The 18837-nt window shown below is 56.2% G+C and overlaps 1 protein-coding gene across 2 annotated transcripts in view; it reads right to left on the reverse strand.

Moving 5' to 3' along the window:
* The window catches only part of FBLN1 (fibulin 1), an 81510-nt gene that overhangs the window by 32123 nt on the left and 30550 nt on the right, over positions 1-18837 (reverse strand). For both annotated transcript variants that reach the window (XM_040234549.1, XM_040234550.1), the window contains exons 8-14: positions 17718-17855; positions 13446-13589; positions 12264-12392; positions 11641-11766; positions 8844-8963; positions 7890-8021; positions 5793-5916 (exon numbers count right to left, since the gene is read on the reverse strand). In XM_040234549.1, the coding sequence (XP_040090483.1) occupies positions 5793-5916; positions 7890-8021; positions 8844-8963; positions 11641-11766; positions 12264-12392; positions 13446-13589; positions 17718-17855 (913 nt within the window). The remainder of the gene's footprint in view (positions 1-5792; positions 5917-7889; positions 8022-8843; positions 8964-11640; positions 11767-12263; positions 12393-13445; positions 13590-17717; positions 17856-18837) is intronic.

Genomic DNA, 18837 nt, shown 5'->3' on the forward strand with positions numbered 1-18837 from the left:
CTAACTTCCTGTGACACGATGGAGACAGGTCCTAACTTCCTGTGACAGGATGGAGATATGTCCTAATTTCCTGTGAGAGAATATTTATTGCTCCTAAATTCCTGTGACAGGATTACGAGGATAGGTTTTAACTTCCTTTGACAGAATAAAGACAGATTCTCACTTCCTGTGACAGGACGGGGACAGGTTCTAACCTTCTGTGAGATGGTAAGAACAGGCCTATCTTCGGCCTCTTGAACTCCATCACAATATGAAGGCAGCTGCCTTAGAAGCAGAGCCCTGTGCTGAGCCCCACAGGACTTGACAGGGCATGTCCCAGGAAGTTTTGCCATCTCGACTGTGCTTGGATTCTCCAGTTGGGAGCACCTACTACTGTCCTTGTCTTCCATCATGCCTCCATTTCAGCTTTTCAGTTTCCACGCCTCGTGTTGGGGGACTAGAACTTATTTAACACTTGGCATTTATTGTTAGCAAGCACTGTCTCTTTTTATATCCTATGTCCAGGCTCTTTATCAGGACTCACTCACTGGAATCCTCTCATTTATTTGGCTGTTTACCATTTTGAGCTCTTAGAAAAGGCAGCCCTAGGAATGGGCTCCATGCTAGTAAAGGCATGTGAAAATCAGGAACACTGAAGATGAAGGTTTTGTAAGGGATGTGGCCAACAGGCAGAGGGAGGGCAGTGGGAAAGAAAGCAGGCGTGTGTACTGCTGAGTGCAGCCCACCCCCACAGACACCCTGGTCCAGGCCAAAAGGGGGTGCACCAGGTGACTGGAAAAACCAAGGAACGTGCCTGGCCTCGTGCTGGGAAAGTCAGAGTTTCTCTTTCCCCAAGCTCGCCTCGCTGTCCCACACGATTCCTGTCTTACTAACAGGAAGACCAAAGCTCAGTGAGGACATGTAACCTGTCCATGTCTCCAGTCTGTACTGAATGGCAGAGGCAAAGGTGGCCTGTATGTGTGTGTGCGCTAAGTTGCTCAATCATGCCCGACTCTTTGTGGCCCATGGACTGTAGCCCGCCAGGCTCCTCTGTCCATGGGGTTTCCCAGACAAGAATACGGGAGCAGGTTCCCATTTCCTACACTAGGAGATCTTCCTGACCCAGGGATTGAACCCACATTTCTTGTGTTTCCTGCATTGGCAGCTGGATTCTTTATCACGGAGCCATCTGGGAAGCCCTCACTTCAGAGGCTATCTGTACACACACATACACACCCAGCTGCTCTGGGAATCCCTTGCTTCAAAGACTATGTGTACACACACACACACACACAGCCCACACTTCAAAGGCTATGTGTATACACACACACACAGAGCTGCTTCAGGAAGGGTCTGGTGGATCTGACCAGCAGGTGGTGCTAGAGTCTCCATCATGTGCATTAAATTTTCCCACGTCTCCCAGGGTTTTCATTTGCCAAAAGATTAACACGGCATGTGTGGAAGGCAGGGAATGTGAGGTGTGCGTAAGTTCTGGTATCGCCCCCACAGCCATCACACCAGAGAGCAGAACACTGCTTCCTCCCCGGTGGTCTCCACACCCCCAACCTCACAGAGCACCCAAGCCCTTCCTCCCTCTGGGTATTTCTGGGCCCAGCTCCTTCCAGGCCATTCCATTCCCATGGCTCTTTGGCTTCGTCTCCAGTACCCAGCATGACACTCACTACCTGCTTCATATTAATACATGCGCACGAGTAAATTCGGCCCTGATTTTCCTGGTCAGTTGCAATTTCAATGATTCCACTCTGCTCTGCCCCATACTTACTACAAACATCCCAGAAAGCATAACTACTGCCTCTAGCAAACTGCCTGTCAGACGGCGGGTGGCAGTGAGGTCTTTATTTAGGAGTGTGTCTCGATGGAGGAGGGGCTGCCGCCACCGCATCTATTACAGAGCAGAGGAGGCCCAGAACCCGGGGACCACCCACCTCGGTTTCCATCTCCACCCGCATGAGAGAACAACGTGCCCCAAGTTTTCAGTTCAACAACTTGGTCAGGGCACCCCAAGTTCCACGAAAATGCAATTATTGGAAGTCACCACACGCCAGAGAAGAAAGGTCCTCAAGGCCAGCGCCTTCTCCTGGGAGGTATGGCTGCTGTGGCCGCCTGAAGCTCGCAGCCGTCCCGGCCGGCAGTTCCTGTCACTCTGGACACAAGCCCCAGGAACTAGCCAGGGCAGGGTTCCACCCACTCCGTCCACCGGGGTTACACCCTGGGGCCGGGAGCTGTGCCAACTAAGGCCGCCAACCTCCCTCTGGCCCTGGCTTCTGAGAGCCCGGGTCTCGGGGTCTGCCCCGCTGAGGGGGTAAAGAGGATGTTTTCGGTCCCATCCCGGGCTCAGGGACACTCTGAATATCCCTGCTGTGAGGAGGAGGGAACTGCGTGGGCAGGATCTTAACAGCCCGGTCAGTCCTTGGGGCCCAGACCTGTGGTTTGTGGCCCGGCCTGCTGGGTCACGCTCCAGTTACCGCCCTTCGGCCACTGGGGAGACTGGCCAGAAGGAGGCTGTTTGTGGAGAGAGAGAGAGAAGGCTGAGGCCCGGCGACAGAGAGACTCAAATCTTGCCGGTCAAGGCTCCCTGAATGTTAAACCACGGAAGTGCTGGTTCCTGGGTCCTTTCTAATATAGCACTTTTAACTTGTACAAATCGCTTTCTGAAGGTCAGATAAATTCTTAAGAGGGTTTTTACAGAAAAGGAAAAGGGCCGTGAAACAGAAAACTCCAGTGTGAGGAGTCCGCAGGGCTGAGAGGCTCAGCTTCGCCTGACCTGGCGCTCTGGCCTGCGTCCTGCCCACATCTACCCGGCGTGTCAGTGGCCCTAAGCTATCAGGGCTCCTGTGGTCCCAGAGAAACAGCCCCCCGCATACGTGACAAGGCACCCAAGACAAGACCCCCACCCCCCAAGGCCTGTCAACCGAGGATTCCAGGCCCGGCCCCCACTCCCTGCGCCCAGCGCTGGGCTCCTGGCTGGCCCACGATTCCTCGACAGCCCTTCAGGAGCCGAGTCTCGTCTTCCCGTCTGAGGACTGGGCGACCCTAGACCTGGCCGGTCACACAGTCAGCCCACAGGCACACAGTCAGCCGCAGCTGCAGTCGCTCTGAGGAACGTCTGGATTCTGAGCACGAGAATGGGGTGGCTCGTGGCCATCTTCCTTACCACCACTCTGCGCCTAATACAGACAGTGATGGTGCTCCCTCTTTATCATCCCCCTGGGACGGGCACCCAGAGCATTACCGGTAATCCTCAAGGCGCTGACAAGCAGGTATTGTCAGCACGTGTTACAGAAGAAAATGGGCCCCAGGGTGACCAAGACCCCAGATCACGGCACCAAGGAACAGGAGAGCCAGGCCTGGAAGGCAGGATGGGTGTCCCAGGCCTGGTTCCTTCCTCCTCCAGGCAGCCTCCCAGGCTTTGTCCTCAACCGGACACCAGGGCCACTGTCTGCCTTCCTTCCATCCATAAATACTGGCAGTAAAATGTGCCTGGGTGCGCCTTACCCAGAGCCCCCCAGGCTGAACCCAGAGCGAACCACATGGAAGCGGTTCTGCACCCACAATCGCAGGTCACCCAACAGGAACCCAGAGAGCGACACCACCGCCCCCTTTACAGCAAGAAGTTCACGGGACCTGCTGACTGTAAAGGGGACCTGGAATGGACTGAATTTGGGAGGCAAACCTAAGCGAGGCTGACACCAAAGCCAGATCGTTCCAGAACGCTACAGCATCTCCATGAGGCTTGAGAACAGTGAGGGGAGCACAGACCGGACCCTCAGGGCAGGGGACACATCTCTCCCAGTTCCACCCGCCTCCCGGCCTCTGATCCAGCTGCTGGGTGGCGCTGGCAAGCAGCATGAGCTCAATGGGGCCACAGTTTTCCCTGGAGGGGCTGCTCGGAGCCTCAACCACCCCCCCACCCCCGCAACCTTGACCGTGGACAAAGTCCACTTCCTGTGCCTAATACAGACAATGACGGTGCTCCCTCTGTATCATCCCCCAGGGGGCAGGGCGATGAACCCAAAGGATGGGGACAGATCATGCCCTGGAGTATCAACCCCTCAGTCAGCAGGTGCGGTTCCTTGCTGGGCACCCCATTTACTGGCCGGAACTCCTCTGTTGCCCTTTAACACAGGTCCACACCCCACGCCCATCCCACCCTCCACTCCCTCCCTCTCTGCCCGACTCCTCCCCACTTCATTCCGGCATCACCAACTCTAGGTACCCTTGCCTTCTGTGCCCCGCACCCCCGCCAGGGGGCCCTCCTTGATGAGAGCACTCCTGCACTCTGCCCACGGCTGTTTCCGCATGGGCTCCTTCTGGGCTCAGAGCAGGGCCCAGGGGCCTTTGCGGGCCCACTGTCTGCCCAGGTGCCTGCACACAGTAGGCTTGCGGTGAACACTCCCCAAACAAGTAAAAGACCTTCCCCAGCCACGGGGCGGCGAAGGATTCCACAGCACCCGTCAGTGTAAGGACCAGGGAGGAGAGCCAACTGCAGCCAGTCTCGGCACACGATGCCAGCCTGCCCACCCCCAGCATCGGAGGCATGAAGACCCCGCAGGGCAGCCTCCTCCTCCCCGTCTGCCTTCATGACCGCACCCGAGCCTGAGGTCAACAGCAACCAGCCCATCTTCCAGAATCCTCGAATCCAGACACAGATAAGGGCCTGGGAGGGAGTAACGGAGCACGGACAGACAGACAGGAGCAGCTCAGCCTCAAATCAAGGACACAATCGTTCTTCCCAGTTCAGTACTGCCTGTAAGCTGTTGTATAAGCCCCCGGCTCTTGGAATGCTGAGTACTGGCAAACCCAGCCCTGGGGCAGCTTTTCCCTACCCACGAGAACGCCTGCTGGGGAAACAGAAAGGGTGGGGAGAGGGTCGGGTGGGGGCGAGGCCAGAAGATGAACATGCCCGATGCTGAGAAGAGCACTGGGGCCATCTGAGCGTCTCTTGCTCTAGCTTTTGGCCAGAACAAGTACACGCTGGGGCCTGGGACCTTTGTCCCAGATGGCCCTGACCCCCTGGCAGGAGAAGCAGGGTCAAGATCAAGAGGCTGAGTCTCCCAGGCAGCCTGGCTGGGTGATGGCACTGCCCAGGGCAGGAGGGAAGGGATCCCGCATCCATGCTCCTAAGATCGGCTCCCACTGAGGAGCTTTCCCTGAAACGATCTCTGGGGGCAAGAAAGGAGACCTACCCAACAAAACAAGGGTTGGAGTCGTGTGTGGCAAGACCAGAGGGTCTTCACTGCTTCCTGAGGAACGGGGTTTCTGGACATCCCAGCAAACATCCGGTAGCCTGAGAGTCAGTGAGCTTACAGTGACACATGGACACACAGCTTCAAGCTGAGAACCCAGAACCTTTCAAGCTGTTCCCACACCATCGCTGGGCGGAACAGAACCTGGTTTTCAGGTGCGGCCCACCCGGAGTCATTGCTATCTCCATATGAGTCGGCATGCTCTGCCTCCTGCATCCCACAGAGGGGGACACAGGTCCACAGAGCTGTCCCTTGCCCAAGGCTCCACCCCAGGGAGAAGAGGCCAGGTTTCTGCCTGGTTCCACATGTAGGCAGGTCAGCGAGGAGGCCTGCCAACCTTTAGCCTGTTTGAGGCCAATTTCCTTCACTTTCTGCGACCAGTCTCGCTGGCATTTAGGCGCCTGAGAACCAGGGATCCTTGAGTTTCCCAAGACCCACGTGGGAGGATACAGCTCATGAACACTCCCTCCTGCCTCGTGCAGGCCGGGAGCCCAGCCCCCAGGAAGGCCAACACAGACAGACGACCGCGGGGCCCGAGGGACTTACGTGTCTGTGGAGCGGCGGTAGTTCTCGGGACACTCGAAGGCCAGGCAGCGGAAGCTGCCCTGGATGTTGAAGCAGGTCTCGTTGATGGAGCAGTTGTGGATGCCAGTCACACACTCATCAATGTCTGCAGGAGACCCCAAGGCAGCACGGTGAAGGACGAGGCCCCCCAAGCCATCCCCGGCCCAGATGGGGGTGCCCAGAGTTTGAGGGATCAGGCCATCCTTGCCCTCCATAGGCTGCTCTCCGGGGCACAGCCCTGTGCCAGCTCTTTTGTTTATAGGAGATTTATATTTAATTTACCTACTATTCATGATCCCTGGAGTGAGCATAATAACAACAGCAACCTCTAAATGATGGCCCTTGAAGTGTTTTGCAGGAAACACTTCTCACTATAATTAAATGAGGCAAATACTGGTTATTATCCTCATTTTAGGAGGAGCTCATGGGCTTAAGTGACTGGTTTAAGGCCACACATTTTATAAGTGGGGGAGCTGAGCTTTGAACCCAGGCAGCCAGCACCTCTCCAAGGCTCTCGAGGTGCATCAGTCTTACCTTGCTTGCCACTTCTAACATCTGAGGAGGGAATGGGCAGAAGCCACTAGCCCCACGTTACAGATGAGGAAACTGAGGCGGAAAGGGAGTCTACGTTGTGCCCAGTTTCCAAAGTCAGTGACTGGGTTGGACCAGAACCAGGCCTGGGGCACATCAGGAGGTCACCTGGACATGGGGAGTCGTCCCCACCCCACAACGCTCCAGAGCAGCCAAATGGCGGGTTCAGGGGACATCACCACGCCAGAGGCATCGGTTGCATGTGTGCATGCTGAGTTGTTTCAACTGGGTCTGACTCTTTGTGACCCCATGGACTGTAGCCCACCAAGCTCCTCTGTCCATGGGATTGTCCAGGCAAGAATACTGGAGCGGGTTGCCATGCTCTCCTCCAGGGGCTCTTCCCACCCCAGGGATCAAACCCACGTCTCTTTTGTCTCTTGCATTGGCAGACAGGTTCTTTGCCACTAGCGCCACCTGGGAAGCCCTGAGGCCTCTGTGAAGAGGTGCCAAATCCTGACCATTGGTAGCAAAAACAGCAGTCCCCAGTCTCAAAGCCCGAGAGAGGCTCAGGAATGTGTTTTTGCTGTGTCTGGCAGGACCCCAGGCTGCGGTGAGGGCGCCTGGCCAGGTCATCTGCTCCTTCAGAAATGTGAAAACAGAGCGACTTCCATCCGGAGCTCTGGACAGCTGAGCAGTCCCCCCCAGGAAACGCCGCAGCTCCTGACGCCTTTGATCACAGTCTGCAAACCCCCTTCATGACCAGAAAGCCCATCTGCAGAACCCCAGCCCCCAGAGCCTCCAGACCCCGTAGGAGGCTCGCTGCAGGGCCTGGAGAGCCCCAGCCTCTGATTCGGCTGCTGCAGCCATTGCTGAGGGTAAGGCCAGCACGCCCGTCCCAGGGTTGCTCATTCACACATATCTCCTTAGCTCCCCTCTCAGTAACCCAAGAGACAGTGATGCGATGCCCCCTGGAGTGTTCTTAGAATTGGGAGCCGAGGATAGGATGCAGGCCACTCACCCTTCGTTTAGCTGATCCCTGGGCCCCAAGGGAACCTCAGCCATAAAGGCCTTAGGATACAGAGACCTCAGGGTGGGGACACAACCTGACCATCCATCCCCCTGCCAAATGGAGACCAGCACTCTGGGACAGAGGCCTGCACCACCGGCTCACTGCTTTGCCCTTAACACCTGGCAGGGCCTGGGTGTGTCGAGTGACTGAGAGACTAACAGCAGTGCTAAGCTGTAGGGTCTTCTGGGTATTGATGGCCTGCTTCCTTGACGCTGGGCGTCTTCCTTTTAAAGGCTGTCAGCCCCATTTCCGGCCCCCCAGGGGCTGCCCGGGGCAGAACAGGAGGACTCAGAACCCCCGGTGGATAAGCATGCCCGAGCATGGGAGACCAGGGTGCCCGCGGGGCGAGGACACACCCAGGATACAGTCGTCCCCCCCAAAACGCACCCCATCTGTGCTGTGGCTGCGGGGCCTCAGTGCCCCCGACCCCGCAGAGCCCCGAGACGGCCTGGGAGACCCCGGGACCCCGCCCTGCTCACCTTGGCAGTTGCGGCCGTTGGGGGCCAGCCGGTAGCCGGTCGAGGGGCAGCTGCACTGGAAGCTCCCAGGGACGTTGATGCAGCGGTAGGAGCAGATGTGGCCCCCCGTGGGCAAGGCGCACTCATCGATGTCTGTGACGGCAAAACCCACCCTCAGCATCCGTGTGGACCCCTCGGCTGGGCTACATCCCCCAGTAAGCTGAGCTGTGACCTGGAAGTCAGCCCCGAGGATGAGCGGGACACAGGGGGTTCTCAAAGTCCCAGGCCTGAGGCGGCCTCTGAGGCCATCCAGCCAGAAGGGTGCACTGAGTCCCAGAGAGGGAGAAGGCCTAGCCTGGGGCCACACAGCAAGCTCTCAGTGTGAAGTTTGCAGGGCAGGGAGAGGGACACTGGGGAACAAAGGGCCAAGGGCTTCAGAATAGCACACACAGAGGTGCCCTGCCGGCTCCATCCTGATGCCGATGATCATAAATGTGCTAACACCAGACACACTTTATATAATAACAATAGGAAGAACCTTACAAACAGTTGCCTTCTGAGCACCAACATTGTGCCAGCATGTACGAAGTACTCTCGAATCATCATTTGGTTTCATCCTCTGACCACCAGGTAAGTGCAGGATGAACCCAGATGTTACAGAGGAGGGTGGCCCAGGCCCCATGAGGGGCTTCTGAAAGGCCAGAGGCAGAGGGTCCAGCCAGAGGTGACTCCTCAGCCCGCCTCCCGCACCCCCGCCCTGCTCGAGGTCCGGACACCCATAGCCACCACCACCGTTCCGTTCCGTTTATGTCACTAAAGAAAATCTGGGAGTGGGTTTCCTCCTTTACAAATCTCACTCTCAACAATGGGCAAAGTCCATCCAAACACATCTCAGAGGGAAGAAACCCAGGCCACTCGCCAGCCAGGAGGAGCGAGGAGTGGGGGACAGGAGAGAGGTGGCCTCTCCCGGCTCACCTTCGCAGGTGACCCCGTCCACGTCGCTGAGTTGGTAGCCTCGCCGGCAGTAACACTGGTAGGAGCCGTAGACGTTGGCACACTCCTGGCTGCAGGGGCTGCTGTTACACTCGTTCACGTCTGAAAGAGACAGGGTCCCGAGGCCACTGCTCAGAGCCGAGTCCCTGGTCCTTGGTTGAGTGGGTCATGACCTCCCTCGAGTTAACACACACACACAGGCAGAGGCTATCGCATGTAGGGCCAGGGACCTGCTCGAGGTTTCCCTAAGGGAGAGAGGCTCCCACTCCAGCCCCTCAAGGCTGGGGGATCTGGCATCTTCCCACCCCCGCCACTGCCGGCTTCAAGCCACACCAACCCTGGGGCTCCTGCTCTTCTGTTCTCTTTGCCTAGAACGGGGATCAGCAAACTTCCGGCCCACCACTTGTGTTTGCAAATAAAGTTTTATCGGCACACAGCCACGCTCATTCCTTTACCATAGTCCACGGCTGCCTGCTCACTATAATGGCAGAGTTAAGGGGGCACAATCGAGACGTGGCTGGCAACGCCCAAAATATTTACTGTATGGCTTTTAGGGAAAATAAAAAGTTTGCCAACCTCTGGCCCAGAAGTCCCTTCTCAGTTTTGTTTACTGCTAATTCTCAGCAGGGCAGGAGGGGTGAGCAGGGGAGAATGTCCTTTAGTGCCTCAGCCCCTCTCACCCCTGCAGCCCCCCAACGCCTGGCCTGGCTGTCACCTGACCCCCTGTGCGCTTGGTCACCTCTGCCCAGTGTGGTGTCTCATCACATCCCAGAGGTTCCTCATCCTCCCTGAAGGCAGGAACCATGTTCTTGCTGCACACCTGGAGCAGTAGGTAGAATAAGGCAGCAAAGCTGGCCAGGCCCTGGTTTGGGGCAAAATCATCCACTAACAGGCGTGAGTATCCACTATTCGGGCATTAAGGAGTCATCATGGACAGCACAAGCCCCAGATGACAGTAACACTGATGCCAGCAGTCTCCACGTCACAAGCGTGTCCTCACGCGGGGCCCTGTGGAACGCTGGACAGGCTCCATGTGCTTTACCCTCACGACCCCTGCTAGTGGTATTAGGTGGGTCTCACTAGCCTCATTTGGCAGATGAGGACCCTGAGGCCCAGAAACGCCGAGTTACTCTCAAGACCATAAGCGTGACACAGCTGGGGTTTGAACCCAGGCCCGAGGGACCCCGCCCCCACCCCCGCCCCACGCATGAATCTGGTTCCTTGACATTACGTGAGTGTGTTGGGTCTGGTTCCTGGGGACGAATCCCAGAACCTCAGGGGAAGCCTAGGACCCAGGAGCCCCTCACACTATCCATCCTTCCGGGTGAGAATTACACGCCAGGGTGCATCCTGGCGTATCTGTGATCATCCGTCTTAATCCAGAATTATAAGACCTGCCGTGTCTGGAGGCTGGCTCTACAGGTCACCCCTGGGAACTGCACTGCAAAGAAGGGAGCTTGTGAGGGACTGCCAAGGGTGGTCAGAAGCTATCGACCTCTGCTGACCTACTCACCTAATTCCCGTAAAGATGTGACACCCACGGAGCACCTACTACATACCAGGCTGGGCTTTCACCTCATCTCAATCCATCCCGTCAGAGGGAGGCAGTATTATTCTTGGCACCAAATCGACTTGGTCGAATCCTCCCACCAGAGACCTGACCAAATATCAACATCAGCCCAAGACCATGACCCTTGAAATGCCTGCCTGGGAAAGCTCTACGCTGCTAAAGAATTTCCTGTGTGTTCCAGCCAATGCCGGACTGCAGGCCCTGACCTCCCTTTTTCTTAGAAGCATTTACTTCAGAAAACCTGCAGATGTAAACCCTTCCACTGTCCCTTTGAGATGCATCTTCTGCAACCCAGGAGTGTCCTTCTAAGGACATGGGAACCAAGCCTTTGAAATGCAGTTAAGAAGAGGGAGCCCCCCGCCCCCCAACCAACTCCCACACTCTGCAGGAGGGTCAGAGCCAGAGAGCAGACACAGCTGGCTTAATTGCGCTGACCACTGACTTTACCATCCTTCAGTGCTACTCCTTAGCAGGCCTCAGCATTTAGAAAGCTTGCACCTTTTGTCCTGGTGGAGTTGAGACCAGTTTACACCAAACTCTCTTTCCTCTATTGCAGGAGTGTAAATAAAATCTGTCTTACCACTTTCAACAAGTATCCAGCTTTTGCTTCCCTCTGGTATTGCTGTTGTTTAGTGGCTAAGACATGTATGACCGTCCCCATGGACGGTAGCCCTCCAGGCTCCTCTGTCCATGGGATTCTCCAGGCAAGAATACTGGGGTGGGTAGCCATTCCCTTCTCCAGGGGATCTTCCTGACCCACGGATCAAACCCGCATCTCCTGAATTAGCAGGCAGATTCTTTACCACCAAACCACCAGGGAAGCCCCCCTCTTTGGCATAAACCACCTCATTTCCCCCGTGAGGACACTGAGGCTGGTGAGGTCAGCCACTCCCCAGGGTCATGTGAGGATGGCAGTGGGTCAGACGCCCTCAGATTCTGCACTCAGCCACAGCCCACTCGTCCAGCCTCACGTGCGCACAGGCGTTATGTGCAACCCCTGGACCAAGGGGAAACCGGGAGGGCCATCATTTCTGACAAGTAAGTTTTTAGAGGCATCGTCCCTGCTGACACGTCATCTGATACGTTAGGGCATGAGTGAGTCGTTCCCAAGCGGGCCTGCTGGGGGAGCAGCAGGGAGGCGGGCAGCTCAGGGAAGGGGGCGGATGCAGGCCTAGCAGCCCCCGACCCCTGCCCACAGCCAGCCCTCACCTTCACAGGAGCGGCCGTCGGAGGAGAGCCGGAAGCCTATGGTGCAGCTGCAGTAGTAGGAGCCGGGCGTGTTCTCACACTTGTGGCCGCACAGGCGCCCCGGGTACCGCCGGCACTCGTTGATGTCTGAAACGGAGCGGGCGGGCGGCTCAGGCAGCGTTCTCCCTGGACGGTGCTGCCTGTCCTCCCTGGCAGCTCGCGACCTCTGTCCCCCACCTCCTCCGCCCTCCTCTCCCGGGGAAGGGTGCAGTGACTGGTCCCAAACGCATGGCAAGTCAGCGGGGGTGCTGGGACCATCCTGCCTTTCTGCCCACTGGGGAAGCCTCGTGCTCCTTCCACGACAGTGACTCTGTGGGAAATCACAAAGACTCTGGGGCATTTGTCCAGGGGGTTGGAGTCTCGGGGCTAGCAGAGCACCTGTTCTACAGGTGGGGAGCACCCCCCAGGAGCTGCATGACTGGACCTAGAATGGGGGTCTCCTGATCTGGGTCTCTTCTCCAGCACTGTCTGAACTCAGGATTGTCAGAGGTCGGGAGCAGACCACAGTCACTCCAAGTGTACCCCAGGCTGGTTCTCCTTGGTGTCACCTGGCCAGCCCCCACCTCAGGGATACCCACACATACCCACACACGTCCTGCTGATGCCGTCGAAGTAGTACCCGGCCTTGCACTCACAGCGGAAACTTCCAGGGGAGTTCACACACAGGTGCCCCGGTCCACAGGGCTCAGAAGGGGGAGAGCACTCGTCCACATCTTGCAGAAAAGAAAGACACATTGAAAACCCTTTAGTGTGGGAGGGGGCGGGATCAGAACAGAAGGCAAGGAAGGATGTCACAAAAATGTAACTGATAACGTGGCAAAAATGTAACTGATAACGTGGCACCGTCTAATTCTTCAACTTGATTTCCTAGATTACATCCTATGCACTGGAGAGACAACTGACCCAATGTAGCCTCTACCCTCTCGGGATTCCTGCTAGTGCGAGCCAGCAGTTAAGCAAGGCAGGAAGTGCCCAGGGACTGGGGAGAGGCCGAGGAAGGAGGAGACTCCTCTGCGTGGCACGATCTGGGCAGGATGGGCGCAAGATGCCTTTGCCTGAACCCACAAGAAGGTAGGAGCAGGTGGCAAAGGGAGCAACATCAGAGCAAAAGTCACACAGACAGAGACGGGCAGGGCTTGCTGGGGAGCAGCAAGACCTGCTCCATCTGGATTATAAAGTTTGTGAGGTTGGAGTCAACTCAGGAGGACTGAATTGTAAGCGGGGCTTCCCTGGTGGCTCAGATGGTAACGAATCCGCCTGCAAAGCAGGAGATGCGGGTTCACTCCCTGGGTGCTCTCCCTGGAGGAGAGCACGGCAACCCACTCCAGTATTCTTGCCTGGAGAATCCCATGGACAGAGGAGCCTGGCAGGCCTCTGGGTCGCAAACAGTCAGACATGACTGAAGCGACTGAGTACCCTCGCACACGCACGGATTGTAAGTAGAAGCATCAGCCCTCTGTCTGCCCCAGTGAGGAGCCATCACCAAAGGGAGCTCTGAGCAGGAAGAGGCGAGAGAGCTTTCAGCTCAGAATGAATGGGACAGACTTGAAGGGGCAAAGCTGGAGGCAGTAGATGGGCTGGCATTCTACTGCAACGGTCCAGGCAATAGCCGGTAAAGACCTAGGCTTGGCGATCAGCCATGGGATAGATGGACAGGTGCACACCGCTTCCTTTGGGGATCTCCTCTCTCCTTCCAGAGAAGGGAGGGCTGTGCTGGAGCAGAGAGAAAAGTTTATTTCAAACTGGCTTTCTTTTTTAATACCAACCAACACAGCGGGTTCCCTCCTCGTTCAGATGGTAGCCACGGCCACAGTTCGGCACGTTCTTCTGGCACGTGTAGGAGCCCTCTGTGTTGATGCATGTCTGCCCAACAGGGCATGGGGCACTGATACTCAAACACTCATTGATATCTATGGGGGGAAAGACGGAGACGGCAGGGTTAATCCTGGAGGGCTTTCCCAAACCCAGCACCTGATCTCCAAAAAAAATCCCATCTCCCTCCTCTTTATGAAACCACAGATGGAATTAAGATGATGTGCTCGGCCTGGACCACATCGCAGCCTCCCCATTGGCTCCCAGGTTACAGTAGCACACCCCACCTTAAGCACCCCCTCCTGGGTCCATCTCCCTGCCCCTAAACCCTCAACACCTCCATCTTCCACTGCACCAAAGCCAAGGCCACCTGCCTGTGAGTCCCACACAGTGAACCTGGCAATTCAGGTGCCATCCTGGGTTCACACACTCCACACGGTCAGTGAGTATCTTCCCTGAACTGAGCAGGGGTGAGGAACAGACGCGGCAGCCCCTCCCCGTCAGCACTTGTGCTCTGGGCGCCTCCAGTGACTGGCGGGCCCCACCCGCCTCCCAGCCACCTGGCCAGTCTCTCCTGCAGCCCAGCCTCCAGCAGCCACGCAAAACCCCCTCTGGGCCTGCCTGGGGAGCCATTGCCCCAGTCTGCCTGGTGGACACACCTCTCATATGAGCACAACCTCTGGGGCACAGCTCTCCCAATATCCCCATCCCTACTCCAGGGTCTGGGGGACCTGTGTGAACTCAGGCCCCCGGGAAGGGCAGCTCTGAGCTCATGGCCCAGCTGGGTCCCTCCCTGACTGCACACCCCTCTGACGGGCGACACCTTTGACGAACACAGGCCCAACACGTATAAACCAACCAGAACTGGGTTTACACGACTGCTCACGCTCAGCCCTGGTGCAAAGCTGCACAGAGTGAAATTCCTACCAGAAGTAGCTTCTGAAAGGACCTAAAGGTTTCCAAATCACCTATAAACATCTAGGGGGCTAAGAGAAGTGGGTGATGGTAGAGGACCAGCTGTGCTTCTCCCCTCGCAGCCTAGCCCCATCCTCCCCAGACAAGAGCCAGCCTGACTCCCTCCTCGCCCTGTCAACAACAGCCTTTGTCGGGATGGCCTCACCGGCGCAGTACTTTACAGTTTACAAAAGATTTCGTCTCTAGTTCTGCCCTCGACCAGCACATTGAACCCACAAGACAGGCTTGCAGGCATTAAAATCTGCATTTTATAAACAGGAAAGTCCCCAAATTCAGGCCAGAGTCTGGGCCCACTCTGTGCAGAAACAGGGTCTCCGGCTTCCCGGCCGGGACAAGGGCCCTGAAATCTGGGGTGGGCACAGCCCGCCAGCCACATGCAGCCCACTTCCTGTGTTTGTAAATTCGGTTCTCTTGGAGCACAGCCAGGCCCGTGCTTTTACGCACCGTCTACGGCCGCTTCCATGTGGCTGCGACAGAGACCCTAGGTCAGTGTGGTTGTATTTATGCTCCAGCCCTTCAGAGAAAAACGCTCGGCCGTGCGTCAAGAACTAACGCAGCCAGAGCTGTCACCGCTACCTGCCCCCAGTCAGGTCTACAGCTCCCAAACCCTGTGCCACAGAACACCAGTGCCCCTTGAGAAAACACGAGCTCCACAGAGGGGTGAGCCCTCCAGCCTGTGAGTGCCACAAGGCAGGGACCAGGCCATCGGGGAGGGAGCCAGTGAACGCGTGGCCGGGAGAGGGAACAAACAGCAAATAACACACAAGGTCTGAGGAGGCTGGGAAGGCCTCGTACAAGCCTCTTAGGGCCCCACGTGGGAAAAGCCCGCATGATCCCAGCTGTTCAAGGGGCCCCGCTCGCGCCGTTTAACCCCAGGCCCACAGAACCCAGCACCCCTGGAATGGATCAGCCGTGCGGGCAGCCCAGTGCCGGCCCCTTCTCTCGTCCTGACCAAAGCAGAAAGGAAGGTGGGCTGGCAGGGGGAAACAGAAGAGCGAGAGCCTGGAGGAGACGTGACTGGCCAGGCCCTCGATGACTGGACCTCAAGGGCCTAGAACACTATGCTTTGTGCCCGGGACGGAGGCCTCTGCCCGCGAAGGTCCGCTCCCATCCTCTGCGCTGGTCCCCCGCGTGGGGCCCTGCAGCTATGGGGCCGCCCGGCCTGTGGCCAGAGGGGAACTGACAGGCTCCTGGGGCCCAGGGCTGACTCCAGAAGCCCCAGGAAGATGGCTCTGGTTACACTCGAGGTCAGAGTTTCCCAGCACAGGTCACCGTGTCCTGCGGGAGGGAGGGTGGCCTCCCGGCAGTGTGCGAGCAGGGAACCCAGGAGCACGGCGGGGCAGAGAGGGGCTGCCTGGCCCCGAATCATCCTGACATCTCCTTTTTCCTTGATTCAGCTTCTCCTTGTGAAGGTTTGTTTGGCACGATAAAAAGATGACATAAAGGTACTGACATGCAATGATATTAAAACACATCAGTAGGTCAAAAAAAAAAAAAGCAAGTGGCAGAACTGTCTGGCCCCACTTTAAATAGAAACAAAAGCCTAGGACTCACAGGCACTGCCGAGCAGGGGAGAAGCTGTCCCTTCCTACCTTTGGGTTTTGCTCGCTTTTTTACAAATAAAGAAGGACAAAACTTTTGAAATAAATAGGAATTTTTAAAAAGAAAAGCTCCTGAACTTGGTTGCAAGGATCATGGGCACACAAAAAGAGAGACCCCTCTAGGACCTCTGAAGACCCAAGTTCAGGGGGTGGGGGGCGCTGGGCTGCGGTCAGTCCTGGGTCCCCGGCTCCCACTCTGGCCCCTCCCCTGGCACAGAGCTGCACCCTCAAACCAGGGCGCGGGTGGGGAGTGGGAAACCAGGGCTAAGTTGAGACTTGCAAATGCTCCTTCTATGTGGAGCTCGGGCTGATTTTGCCATGAGTCAGGGTTTCCAACCCCGACAGATGCCGTCTTCCACGGAGCCCCCCGGGAGCCCCCTGAAAGTCTGGGCAGGCCCCTCCCCCTCTTGGCCCGGGGAGAGCGGTCTGCCTCCTGCTCCCCGGCCCCCTTCTTTGCGTGACAACAGCTCCGTGGGCTGGGGGCTGGCGAGGGGCCAGTGTAGCCAAGCTGAGGCCCCCACCACACAGACGCCTCCCGTGAAAAGGGGGCAAATTTGTTTCAGGAACAAAGACTGGGGTTGGCTGCAGATAAAATCACCCCCATCCTAAGGGGCGGCTGCTGCTGTTTCTCTGTAAATATCCTGGGATGGCAATAAAAGGGGGCAGGGCTTTCAATCCAAACCACCATGCCAAATCAAAGATCGATGCAGATTTATCTGCAAGAGCGTGAGACAGACACAAGATAGAAAGTCCCGTCCCTTGTCGTGGCACTGCCAGCCTTTCCAGGGGGTAACAGGGCAGCCCCAGCAGCATGGGTTCTGGCTGGTGGCACCTGCAGCTCACATCCAGGGGGACGTCTGTCTGACCTCAGGGGAGGACCCAGAATCTTCTGCTGGGGCAGAGGGCAAGGACAGTTGGCAGACCTGGACTCAAATACCAAGAGCATGCAGTGATCTGGCCAGGTGGCAACTGCAGGAGAAAGCAGGCCCACCTCCTGTCTCCTGGGCTGGTCCCAGGGCAGTAGTGTTTAAAACTATTGAGGGCTTCCCTGGGGCTCCCAGGTGGCGCTAATGGTAAGGAACCCGCCTGCCAATCCAGGAAACATAAGAGACGTGGTTTCAATCCCTGCGTCGGGAAGACCCTCTAGAGAAGGAAATGGCAACCCACTCCAGTATTCTCGCCAGGAGAATTCCACGGACAGAGGAGCCTGGTGGGGTCCATGGGGTCGCAAAGAGTCGGAGACAACAGAAGTGATTTAGCACGCACGCACACACACACTCAGTTCAACACCAGTGTTTCTGATTTCAAAACTCAAGCTCTTTTGTCTGAATCGGAAATTGCTAAATTAGAACCCTGGGGCCCAACACGGCCTGTCGCCTGTGCTTGTAAATAAAGCTTTATTGGGACACAGCCCTGCCCACTTGTTTACATAACCATGGCTGCTTTCCAGCTACAACCTGCAGAGCAGAGGAGTTGCGACAGAGACCACACGGCCTGCCATGCACAATTCATTGTCCAGCCTTTTATAGAAGAAGCTTGCCGACCCCTGTTCTGTCTACCCTGTGCAGCGCCCCGCCTTCTAGAGACAGGGCCGTGACTGGACGGCCCCCTGCCCGGCGGACCCCGGGGGCCCTGGCAGCAGCGTCTTACCAATACAGCTGCCTAGAGCATCTTGTATAAAGCCGTTCTTGCACTGTAGCTTGGGTCTGCAGCGGAAGGATCCCAGAGTATTCTGACAGATAAAATCGGGGAGGCAGTTATGAATACCACTCTCACACTCGTCAATATCTGGTACGTCATAAAAAAAGGAAATTGTTAGCAAGAGTCCTGCCGGAAGCATCTTACAACACTTTAAAATCACAAGAAAGCTTTTTTTTTTTTTCTTTAAATGCTCATTACTCAGACTATAACCCAAAACATTCCAATAAAGAGGTCACATACAACAAGAGCCTTAGCCAAACAGGGCTCGGGTTGCTAAAGACTTAAAACTCTGACTATCCCCCCAAGGCTCTTATGATGCAAATTTTCTGTTATATAATAAATAACCCAGACATTTTCCTGGCAATAGGTGGTTTGGTTTGGTTTGGTTTTCATTTCAGGCTAAGCACATGTTTAGTTTTAGATTATAAAGCGATGATGATCTTAGTGGCAATAAACACAGTGCCTATAAACTTATTCATTCTTCAGTCCTTGCAATATCCCAAATATTAACAATGGTGATTGTCATGACTGAACATGTTGGCTGCCCTTCCCTTGAAGTTCATGGGCTGTCAGATGTTCAAAAGTGTATACTCAGCTGGCGGGGACCCTGGGTTCTCGTGGTCCAAGCCGCCCAGTGAGTCTGCAGGGGTGGGGAGCACCGAGCTCGCCCAAAGGCCCTCAGACGTCAGGAGGGTGTGACTTGCTTTTGAGTTACCCTCATAATTCAACCAACATTTTTACACAAGTGGTTTTGTCGTTCCGAAGGGTTGGAAACCCTCAGCAGAAAAGTATGTTCTAACAGATCCTCATCAAAGGCTTATCTGCCAAATAACATCTATGGTTTGGCGGGGAAAAGCCAGCAGCCAAAAATGTCATGCTTTTTACGCAGCGGAAGGGAATATGCTTTGAACTTCAAGGGAGCCTGGAATCAGATGGACGGCAGCTGTTGCGCAAAAAAAAAAAAAAAAATGGGAGGGATGGGAGCAGAAAGCACATGCGAGCACCTGAAATTCATCTCGGGTCTTGTTATTTTTAAATTGTCTTGAAGTCTTTACTCTTAAATTGTTAC

This window comes from Oryx dammah, unplaced genomic scaffold (genome assembly GCF_014754425.2).
Source record: "Oryx dammah isolate SB20612 unplaced genomic scaffold, SCBI_Odam_1.1 HiC_scaffold_29, whole genome shotgun sequence".
Classification (NCBI taxonomy): domain Eukaryota; kingdom Metazoa; phylum Chordata; class Mammalia; order Artiodactyla; family Bovidae; genus Oryx; species Oryx dammah.